This window comes from Oxyura jamaicensis, chromosome 1 (assembly GCF_011077185.1).
Source record: "Oxyura jamaicensis isolate SHBP4307 breed ruddy duck chromosome 1, BPBGC_Ojam_1.0, whole genome shotgun sequence".
Classification (NCBI taxonomy): Eukaryota; Metazoa; Chordata; class Aves; order Anseriformes; family Anatidae; genus Oxyura; species Oxyura jamaicensis.
In genome coordinates, this window is record NC_048893.1 from 177,141,345 (window position 1) to 177,153,648 (window position 12,304).

Genomic DNA, 12,304 nt, shown 5'->3' on the forward strand with positions numbered 1-12,304 from the left:
ATCTGGAAGAGATATGGAAAAGGCAGATGTCTTAGAATCCAGCATTAAGAGAGCAGAATTTAAGGATGCTGTTTTCATATTATCCTACCATCTCACACCACATGGCAAAAACTATTTTGCATTATGGGCACAATGTTTATGAAAAGCAGATGACTGCCTCATCTTCAAAACTTGCAGCTAACATACAAGACTTATGTATAGAGATGACACCATTATCCCTCAGCATAAAATTTACTTTCAGCATCTGAAGACTAAAGATAAGACCTACAGGAATTTCAGAACTGTCCTGTGCCGTAACCTGCCTCAGCCATCATTAGCATCCTCTGTATCATTGATATTCAAAACCAGCACAGCAGTAAGAGCTAACTCTGTTTGATATATACAGACACAGCTGCATGTACCTTCACAAGGACGGTGTCTCTATATTATGACCAGGTGATATAATGACACCTTGCCTATGAGACTTCCCCTTTCTGTAAATTTAGTAGGGTAATTTTAAACAGTAATAATTCATACAAGAATTTTACCTTGGTAATTGGCATGCTTCTTGTCATTTGGGGGATCTAGTAAGAAAAAGAATAAGAAAAAAAATTAAAGAGAACATTGCACATTGAAATTTAGGCACAAACCTCCACACAAAACATAACAAAGAGAAGTGCAGAGGTTGTTAATGACCTGCTAGCTGTTTTGCACTGTCTGACTTCTTCTCATTTCTCACATAATGCGAAGCAGACGTTTTATCTCTACTTTAGCTGTTTGTGGCACAAGCCACGTGAGTTTCGGCTTTCAGAAATATTAATGTATGAATGTGGGAAGAGAAGTAGAATGGGATCTATTGCTATTGGTCATAATAGCAGATTTCCAGTGGGGGATTGGGAAATCAACAAAATCAAACACTTTAAAATCAAACACTTAGAACAAATTTCCTATCAGATGAGTAAAACCAAACTACATATATATGCATGTCTGATAAAATTCCATTCTTCCATCAGATATTTGAACTAATGTTTTAGTTGGTCTTTCTTTCACATTCATGAAGGATGTGGTTAAAACCTTGGCAGACTAAAAACAATGAAAACATTGATGCTTCATTCACTGTTCACAGAGAATCAGCTCTTACGTGCACTTGTAATCTTCTTTTAACATTTGGAAGATTTGTTCACCTTTATTCTGGTACTAAGAAAAACAATGTTTAAAGGGATGTCTCTCTAGACAGCACAGACAAAATGGTATATTTAGAAATGTTTTCTCCTTGCTGTTTTATTTTATCCACGGCAGAGTATTTTAAAGCAATTTTGAAATGCTCTCTGAGTAAGAATTCAGGACTTTGGTTAGCTAAGCACTTTGATACAACTGAAGTTACAACCTCAGGATACCACACCTCGCATTAACATCTGCTTCCAATTTACCATCTTTGATTTCTTACATCCTCCAGAGAGCTTGCCAAACGCTCCTGCACTAATGAAAAACACACAAGAAAAGCACTTTACACCTCAGACTGTGTGAGTTTTCTTGACATCTGTTCAAGGAGTTCAGTATTTTATCCCTTAAAGAGTAATAGATCTGAGTCTTAATACCAACCTTCATATAGGCGATTAGTCTTCCAATAGGTCATTAGAGGAGTGCCATTAGAAAAGCACATGCTGGATTCTTGGGTGGTAGAACTCAGTAGACGTGAACCCTCTACCCCAGCAAAAATCTGAGCAGATGTAGTAGAAGTCTCCTGTTGATATCAGGGACCTGGCTAGGAGCTGGAGACTCATGGCAATCCTACCCTTGACTTGGTGATCAGCGTGGGACAGGCTGGTCCAGGCGGGATGGATCCAGCCCACCAAAGTCCTCCCTGGGCTATCTGCCCCAAATCGCCCATGTCCCAGGTGGCAGTCCAGCCTGCCTTCCCTCCAGCGCTGCCCATGGGAAACAGGGTGCTTCCTTCCTCTGACTCAGGGACTCTCCGGAGCCAAAACCAGTATTTCCAGCCAGGGTGATAACTGAGCCTAGCCATGCCCGTTTTGGGGAGTCGGGTACCTGGGATCTGCCCAGGGTGCCCCAGGTGTACTCTGCTCTCAGAGGAGCACCTGAGCTGAGTGAGGCCCTGAAGAAGCCAGGGGCACAGTACATCTCCCTGAAGATGGTGGCCACAGTTTGTATATGACAGCAAGTTACTGAGCATTCACACAGAAATCAGGACACGGTGACGTTTCACTTAGGGAAACCAGAAAGGCCCAGTGGTGCCACAGAGCCAAGAGGCACTGATGTCTTGCCGAAGGACTGCTGCCCCTTCCCTAGGGCAGTTTATTTACAGGAAGGGAAGCCTGATGGAAACTTCTTAATGGCAAGTCAGAAACTCAACAGGGCTTTTATTGGGTGGGAGTAGGCACGTCTCCTTCAAGGGCTATGGGAAAGGCGCTGGCCCACACACATGGGAGGTCTGAGCTTTGACAGCAACACTGTACAGAGTGGGTGCAAGTGCCATGCCTCAGGAGGTCACCTCAGTGTGAATTGTCTTATCACAAACCACTAGAGTGATCAAATTACTGACTGCTAGAAAAGGCTGTTAAACAACCCTTCTCAAAGCCTATTAGAAACTTTGAGATTTTAGAAACACAAGATACTCTACGTTTGGAAAACTCACATCCCTGTTGGCCCACCCCACAACCCTGTATCCATCACAGAAACCCCCACCATTGGTTACCATGAACTCCCCAGGAAAAGGAGAGCGGGGCATTATTCTACTATTTTCACTAGTAGCTTGGACAATGCACTAGATAGCATATTATTGAATTTTTGAATGACACTAAATTTGTAGTCTCTACAAGCATTTTGTAAGACTGGAATATAATTTAAAAGGCTCCTGGCAAACTGGAGAAATGTGTGAAGTTAATAGGACACAATTCAATAACGACAAGTGAAAAATTCTGCATTTAGAAGTAACAATCAGCTGTTCAAGTCAGGGAACTATGAGCTAACAAGGAGGTTTTTTATAGAAGGATCTGAGGGCTCTTAGGAATTCTTAAAAAATGAATATTGAATGGGAAATATAATTGTACTTCAAAAAGAGCAGACACTGTTTTGGTTTGTCTAAAAAGAAGAGACACTTTTAACACACATCAGAAAACTTATCAGCTTTATTTAGCATTGCCAGGCAATACTGGGTCAGTCTGGGGCATTGGCCTTCAAGAACAAGCAAACAAAAAAAAGAGGGCCAAGGGCAGCAGACAGACCTGGGGCAGTCAGGGAGATGCTCCTCCTGATACGGGTGGCATTGACGACGGCATGAGATGTCAGTAACTGTACCACTGGCAGCTCAGCAAGTCACAGCTGGAGATGCTTGATCTAATGGGAACTCGGAGAGTGCCCAGAAGAGCTTAATGTTCCTTACAAAGTGTAAGAGCTATATTCATATAGAGGTCTGCGCCTGATGTTGAATCAGCCATTTGACATATCTGCACTAGAGTGCTTTCTACAGCAGCATGAAGAGTGCTTTTCTATGCCCAGTGCATCACTGTGCTTGACAGTAATACCCCATAAAGTCAAGGGTGCTTCAGTTGTGACAGTGCTGTAATTTTCAGAGAGCACTGGTGTCAGCACAAGAGCTGAGAGCTGCTGAGCCCTGCTGCAGTCTCTGCTGTCTTAGCCTCAACACGATAATTGCAGTTTTTCCCTCTCTCTCACCTGGCAGATCAAAGTGTGCAGGATTTTATACACACATTGTATGATGGAGCAGCCGACTCTGTCCAGGGCACCGTGGTCCATCTGGCATGTTCCTTCTTCGTGCCTGCTGGCGTGACGCTCTCGCCCCACTTCGCTGCACGTGCTGCACGCTGGGCAAACAGCAGCCTGCAGCAGGCCGACTACACCGACCCCAACCGAACCACAGCCCAAATGCAGGAGTGGATCTCCAGTAACCTTGGAGGTAGTGTAACAACCCACAAGAATGATTGCACATGGATAAAATGTAAAATAAGAATAACGAGAGAGCATGCACTTAACCAAGTGTAAATACAGCCGAGCGCCTTACCACACTCCACGTTGCCTAAACCAAGACCAACAGCCAGGAAATCTCTTGCGCTGCTGCTCATTTCTAATGGAAGGACAGAGCCAGCAGAAGTCTGAATCTGTGAGCACAAGTCTGCAGTATTAAGCCATCAAACGCATGGCCTTATTCCTCTAATTTTTGAAATGGCAATCCTTTGCAGTGCTTTCAGTTTTAATGAGGAGCAGCTGAACTCCCCGGGGACCAAGCTTGCTGTGCTGAACGCTTTCACGCTGCGTCGGGGAGCATGCCGAGCTGTAAGCTCAGCAGCTAGGCTCTTGAGTTTAAAAAAGTCAAAATGGGAAGTGAAAAGAGTTCACTTTCCACACCAGCAAGGAAAGTAGTAAAATTAGATAGTATGTTAATGAAAAAAAAAAAAAAAATTGAAAAAGCAAGCCCTTAGAAGCAGCAGACCAAATCCATCCCTGATTTGCCCCATCGACTTCAGTAACATGAATGTTAATTTGGCCATCAACATGTAATGTGATGTTTAACACAAACATTAAAGCTGTTATTGAAAAAAAGAAAAAAAAAAATCTGTGCTACTCAAATGGACTGTAATAAGTGATCCAGCTTCAAGATAGGAAATTATTCCTCTAGAAGTGGGTACTAAAATGGGAGTTCGTATTGTGGTACTCACATGAGTATCAATGAGTTAAAGGTGGATCATGCCTACAAAATTCTCTGAGATGCCCAAAATGGGATGAGTTGAACTGCTAATTAAATCGGACGGGGGGAGAATTAGGATATGAGCTTCAGTTGGCTTAGTTACTTCATCATTGTACAATGGCCCTTAGCATTGACAAATTTGAGCTTGATTATGGGGATGACACAGACGAAGAAGCATAGTACATGGTACTCGTAGTACATAGTACTCATTTGGGCTGCTGAGCAGTCCTGGCTTGCTTTATTTCTTCACACAGACTTGTCCTTTATGCTTGTGCAGACAGGACAGCCTGTGTCCCCCTCCCCGTCTCTTTCCCATGCAGATGGGGATGTGCACGGCCTGCCTTTGGAGGGAGCTGCATCACCACTCAGTCGGGTCACCGTGGTGAGCACCATGTACTTCAAAAGCATGTGGCTAAAGAAGTTTTCCTTTCTGGATACACAGATCTTGCCTTTTACCACAGCAGAGGGCTCCATCCTGAAAGTGCCCACAATGCATCACACGGCTGAAGTTAACTACGGTAACTGTCCTTGTCCCTGACTTGCTATATTATGCAACATAGAACATTTTTATTTAATTAGTTTTCCACAGCTACTGAACTAACATGTGTTATTTTCCCAGCTTGGACAATGCTAAGAAAAATATCACCTATAACAAAGACACCACCTGGGTGACTGAATTGACTCTTAGTCCCAGGCAATCACAAAATACATACTTGGTTCAAAATGTCTACTTGGTACTAAAATGTCTACTGTCCCTCGCCCATCCCTCATAGACCAACACTTGCCAACACCCATCAACAAGCTTGTCATAGCCCCTACCAATTTGGCTTGTGGGTTGGGTAAGGAATTTTCTGTCCCCTCACCCCAATCACTGTCCCTTAGGCATGAGAGAGAGGATAATATCACTGTGAACACCACTGCTCTGGTCACAGTCCGTCTCCAAGGATTTAGGGTAAAAATAGTTGGGGCAAATTCTGCAACAAAGAGGAGGGGAATTTTTCTGGCCCTTACATCCTGCCAGTGGATGCCATCAGTGTGGGATTAAAACAGTATGAATAGAGGTCAAACATGTATCTGTATAATACATAAACATAGTATATTCTCCTTTCAACTGTTTGGAGTATAAAGGGTGATGACACAAGGATTCATATTGTAGGCTTAATTTTCAGCAACCAGGAATTCTTCCATTTGATTCAACAATCCCCTTTAAAATATAAAAATCACCTTTCCCTTCTCCTCTAAATTTCAGTACTTCACTTAGATAAAAACCTTTCTAATTCCAGGTCTAACTTTCTTCAAGACTATTTTATATCTCTTAGTATTGTGCAAGATATATCCTTTAACTTGAATAGTTTTTTTTTTTTTTTATCTTTGATATTTACTCTAAACGTATTTTTGAGTGACCAAGCTGCCTTTCAATTTCCTATTGGCTAAGATGAAGATGCTTGGCTCATCTAATATCTTTGGCTCATCTAATACTTTTCCAATTTGAATTACTCTTCCTTGAAAGTAACGGACTAGAAACTTTATAATAATTTTAATGAGTTATGTACATGCTCAATAATATGTTCTTAGTATTTCTAAGCCTTTGCTAAAATGCAGTGCTTAGTTCATTGGGTGTTACTCGGGCTTGTAAGTTCATTGGGTGTTACTCGGGCTTGTACCCCACTTGTTCTGTTACTTTCCCCCCATCCTCCCTTTTTTTTCAGTTGAGTCCTAGGTAAATCAAGGGGAGGGAAATCTCAAAAAATACATGCTCTTTTTTTTGTGAGTTTCTGAGACATGATTGGATTTCCACCACCCTAGTCGTAGAGGTAACCTCACTGTCTTTGATGAAAGTCTTGATTATTGGCAGCACTTTGGAAAGCCACTGGTAACCTCCCTTCCACATGGGAGCCCAACAATCAACTTAGCTCGTTTTAGACTGCCCTTCAAGCAGTTGATTGCTACTTTTCAGTTCTGGCTCTAACTGACGTCATTTCTACTTGTAAGTAGCGCCACAGAGAAACTGTGTCCAATGTGTCACCTACAACTAGATGGCTGGATCTATGCCTTTTTATCAAATCAATTATCCAGTCAAAAAGATTATAGGTTTCTAGGGTCTACCTGCTGTTGCAGTTTATCTCACTTCCTATTTTGTCCATGACTTGACCATTCTTTTCTCCAGGGTATACTCAAAACTTTTCAAATGAAGACCCAAAATTTCCCAGACAACTCTCTTTTTCTTTATAAATACACTCTTGTTTTCTAGACTACTGTCTAGAGACACCACCTCTGAATTTACAGGTTTACTGAAAATCTTTGCTAACACACTTGCAATTTCACATCCAAGTTGTCTTTGAATTCTGAGGTGGTAATTATGCAGGCCCCAGATTTGTCTCTCCGAAGTAGGTTAAGCTTCATTTCCATCTCTGGTACTGTAATTCCTCTTGTTCTTTCCTCATTTTCATTAGGTATCTCACCATTATCCGATGATATATCAAATTAATTCTTTCCCATTGCTTCCAGTAAAGAAGTGGAGATGAATCTAAAAAAAAAAAAAAAAAAAAGAATTTAGTGTTCAGCAACACCATTCATCCTTCCTTTTTCTCTTGTTTTTATATGGTTAAAACAGTTTCCTTTTCTGGTCAACAGTCACATCAAGCAGGCAGTTGGCCAGGTATTGTTTCTATACCTCTTTATCTCTGAGCCATAATTAACCTGGCGAAGGAATAACTTTTTCTACTCTTGGAAACCTTACCCTTACTGCTACGTCTTTGTTTGTGGTATTTCCTCTGCCAGAAAGTCTGTGATGCTTCTTCCTCCTTGGACCACTTACTTCTGATCATGTTCACACTTCTGACTTGGAGTGCTCCCATTCCTCTTGTGCATGTGACTTTTTCAGAGGTTAATTAACTTTACCAAGGAGTGCCAAGTTTCCTTTTCCAAAACCCAACGCCTTCTCATCCTCATTGTTGAGTAGTGTAAACTACTGCATCAACTCACGGTTGTTCAGCCCTGGGTGACTCTGAATCCCCAGCTCACTGCAGGATCTTTGCTACTCCTGACATTTGGAGGAGCATCACCATTTGTTCCTTCACGAGTTATCCGATTAAACAAAGGGGTTTCTTGGGACTAGCAGCTCAGGAACAGACCTTTTATCTGAACAGTTAGTAAGGTGAGACAAAGAAATGAGAAGTCCAAAATGACTGAATGCAGGCTTATATAAATGGAGAACTTGGGTAAAGACCAGTGATCAGAAATTCAGCAGCTGACCTACATTAAATGAGCATAAATATGCTCAGAGGCCTCTGCAAACTTGATGTAAAGTTATTAGTAGTTCTTGTCTGACCATTTGTCTAAATCACAGAATCACAGAATAGTCTAGGTTGGAAGAGACCTCTAAGATCACCGAGTCCAACCTCCTACCTAACGCTAACAAATCTTCCACTAAACCATATCCCTAAGCTCTACATCTGAACGTCTTTTAAAGACCTCCAGGGATGGTGACTCAACCACTTCCCTGGGCAGCCTATTCCAGTGACTTACAACCCGTTCAGTAAAGAAGTTCTTCCTAATATCCAACCTAAACCTCCCCTGGCGCAACTTTAGCCCATTCCCCCTCGTCCTGTCACCAGGCACGTGGGAGAATAGACCAACCCCCACCTCGCTACAGCCTCCCTTCAGGTACCTGTGGAGTGCAAGAAGCCCATCCTGTTCATCCTAAATATTGCCATAGAAAAGGAAAGTTACCAAAATACTGGGGCTACCTCTTCATCCAGTCTAAAATGTGTGAGCCTTCTTTAGCTGGAGAGACTTTTGAGGAATGTAGAAATGAGACAGATCACTGAAAAACTGATGATTGTCATATTTGGTAGGGACAATTCAGTCTCTGTCCCTATAAATGCTACAAACATCTCTAACAAATCAGTTTGAAATTAATAAAAAAGACAGGCTTACTACAACAAATCAGACATGAGATAACTTTCCTTCATTATTAAATGATTGCAGCTGTAAACTGTCAGCACCCAAAATACAGAGTAGAAACATTAGCTGTAGCCTATATTGATGTAGCATTTACAACATTGTTTATCCTTTCAACATGACCATGCAGAACAGATCAGCCTGGGGACAATTAACACTGTTCTAAGTAAGTGTCAAAGTACTATTTACACATGATTTTTAAATGCTGCAGCTTTTTTTTTTTTTTTTTTTTTTCTCCAAGCAATTTGTCGACTGTGTTTGAATACTGTTTTAGCATGTGTATATATAGTCCTTATGGGATGCTCAAAACCAGTTCAAGTAAGGAAGCTGAAACATCCTGACTCAGTCATCTCAAGCCTTTGGTTTTCTTTTAAATTAACAAACCAGGTCTGTGTTGTCTGTGGACAACACAAATTCAGACACAAACTTCAAAATGTCAGCATGCCCACAAATTAAACCACTCCTGGCCAGTGCACAACAAATGTAAATGTTGTCTGCTTGCAAACAAGAAGGTCTTTTTAGAGCAAAACAATCCATGTGCTGGGAATTGGCTTTATGAGTGCAATTCCCTCATTGTGCTGCATGGTGTGAGGGTTAATCTAAGAGTCTAAAATTTAATCTAGCAGAATAACCAACATTTAATGAATGCTACCTAATGTAGAATTGCAAAACTAACAAGCACTGCACATGAAATATTTTAGACTTTCTATAGCTATGTATTTATGAGAAAATATTTAGGTATGATGAGCATTATTAGCTAGCTGTGTTCTGTTATTTATAGCTGCTGACTCAAAAAGCATGAGTACCTAACCTTAAAGATACAACTACTACTGGGTGAAAAGGAAGTATATTATTGTGGATGGCTTGAGGCAATGGCAACGATAAGTCGGTTGCTTCTAACTTGTATTTAATTCCTTGCCTGCTAACTATTGCTGAATGTTCCTGAAATGCTATTTATTGGAGCAACAGATGAAAAAATAAAGGAAATTTGTGATAATTGGGTCTGTTCTATTGTTTAACAGAGTTCATTAGAAATGTACAGATTGTTCTTCAAAATATAGAATTAAAATGGTACTTTAAAAATTTTTTTACAGGATGTTGCATAACTAATTGCAAGGTTGGAAGCCAAACAGCTATTAATTTTGATGCTATTTTTACAAAAAAACTTCCATTTGATTTTCATAGTTTTTAGGCCTAGATTTTCAAAACTAATAAATTTGGTGCATAAATAAGTATAACCCTAACTACTTTACCATATAATGTAGCTATTTGTCTCTTGGAAATGAAAAAAATAAAAAATAAAAACAACAACAAAAAGATTTTTGATAGTAGCAAAGATGGAAACATAAGGCAAAGTAGGTTTCAGTTAATTAAATAGTATACTATTTTTCACCATTTCTTTCAGCAATGAATTTTCAGTGAAAGGTATTATAGATGAAAATGACAGAGAAAACAGTACGCTTACTGAAAGAACACGCGTTGCAGGAACAGTCACAATAACATCACTGTCATTGCCTTGATAATGTTTTGAAAACTCTGGGTGAGGAAGAGAGCTACTATATGAGAAAGTAGTAAGTTACCCATGCTGTTGAGATGCTACTTCAAGTATTATTACTATCATAGTTTGCATGTGTATACATATATATATATGCTTTTAAATATATATATTTATGTAGGCTGAAAAAATGCCAGTCAGCCCTGTTGACACGAGCCACTGTTGTGAGTTAGCGTTGACCTGAGCTGAGCCCATGCATTACACACAACCCCCTACATCCCATCACTGGTGTTCTGAACTGTCTGCTTCCCCAGTCTTTTTTTTATTTTATTTTGGCTTTTTTGTTCTCACTTTAATGGTGAAATTAGATCTATATTTGCCCACCTACAGGCCAATTCCAGACAGCAACTCTGGAGCCTTTCAGTGTGGTTGAGTTACCCTACCTAGGGGAGAAACTCAGCATGTTCATAGTGCTTCCCAGTCACAGAAGAACACCTTTGTCCCAGATCGAGTCTCACCTTTCTGCCAAAACCATAATGCTCTGGACCAGCAGCTTAAAGAGGATGAAGATGGACGTTTTTCTACCTAGGTAATTTTATTCCTTGAAGATGGCTTCACTACTCCAGTTGTCACAATTATGAGTGACAGTGCTGGCATGAGCAACCTGCAAGACAGAACCAGGCATGATACTTTGAGATCTGTTCTTCTTCACAATCAGAAAAGCTCTAACCCTTTAAAAAGCCATGAAGAGTTGAGCTGAGAATGCCAACATTTTTCAATGTTCTGTACTATTTAGAAAAAACAATAACAGCTTATTATTTTTTTTTACAACTTACTAAATACTACAAAAATACTGAACAACTAACTTGCCCCCACCTCAACTCATACCCATTTTTTCTGTTCACAAAGCAGCTTTCAGCCATACATTTTGCACATTACTCGTTAATTGTTGCTACCAAATGCACTTATCCCTGGTTGTACTTTCTATAAGCTATTCAAATTAAATCGTGTAACAAGAGGAATCTGGTACCTGGCCTTTAGTAGCTGCACCTATTGTATCCATCAGCATGGAAGGGCCTTATTGCACATTCCTTACAATACATTGCCCACATTAACAAAGCACTGAAAAACAATCCGTACATTAATACTCTTTTCCTCCGAGCTAATTTTGGTAATGTTTCAAAGAGCCCTTTTGCTGCAGCTAAATAGGTCATTAATAAAATCACATACAGGAAAACGCAAAGTTCACGTGAAGAATGAGAAGCAGTCTGATCGCAAGAGATGGAGGCAAGGGATTCTTTCTGTTAATGTCTTCAAGTGAAGATGAGTTGCTTTTCTGGAAAAAATGCTTAATCAGATGGAAGGCATTGAGATCATACTGAAATAGATGGATGAAATGCAAAAGGCTTGAAATAAATTGTATCTGATCCACCTTTTAGCTCTATAAAACTATGAATTCTGCATTTAAATAAAATCTATCATCTTAATTTCAGGTTCAGTATTCAAAGCCTTTTTGACCTAAAGACAGTTTTTTCTGCCTTGGGAATTAGAGACGCGTTTGATCCCATCACTGCTAATTTTAAAGGTATTTCAGGTAAGAGGCTTGACTGAATATAAAGTGATCATTGACCCAATGGTTGTAGACTCTCAGATCATATTTTGAATGATTCAGTAGACCTTGGCCCGCTGGATTGATTGTGCTTCCTTCTCTGTGAACTCCAAAACACAATTCACGTTCAGCCAGCCTATTTTATTATTGATAACTCCATTTTGAGCCGTTGCTTTGTAGGAAAGAGGAATCTGATAGGGACAGGGTTAGTTTGGGGCTTCCCTTTTTATACATTCACCAAGTAACCCTGCTTTCAACCACAGCTAGGGAGACCTCTCAAACAAACCATTCCTATCAGGGTCCAGCATTTAGTTCACTGTTGTCCACATGGTGAGAAAACATTCATAAAAATGAAAGAATATTTAAAGTAAAAATGAGGGAGAAGAGGGTATTCACAACAGTGACTTAAGTCACCTGTAAAGTCCCTGTAATCAAAGAGGCAGTCGAATTTGTCCATTCCTGCTCATGCCATGAAGGTAGCTGCCTCCATCCATTAGCAGACATCTGAGACATGCTGTCCTCCCTCCCTAGG

At 40.4% G+C, this 12,304-nt stretch overlaps 1 protein-coding gene across 1 annotated transcript in view; it reads left to right on the forward strand.

Moving 5' to 3' along the window:
• LOC118165428 (protein FAM124A-like) overlaps positions 1 to 12,304 on the forward strand; it is an 81,095-nt gene that overhangs the window by 63,295 nt on the left and 5,496 nt on the right. The window contains exons 3-6 of the mRNA XM_035323452.1: positions 3,683 to 3,916; positions 5,026 to 5,223; positions 10,554 to 10,752; positions 11,657 to 11,757. Coding sequence (XP_035179343.1) covers positions 3,683 to 3,916; positions 5,026 to 5,223; positions 10,554 to 10,752; positions 11,657 to 11,757 — 732 coding nt within the window. The remainder of the gene's footprint in view (positions 1 to 3,682; positions 3,917 to 5,025; positions 5,224 to 10,553; positions 10,753 to 11,656; positions 11,758 to 12,304) is intronic.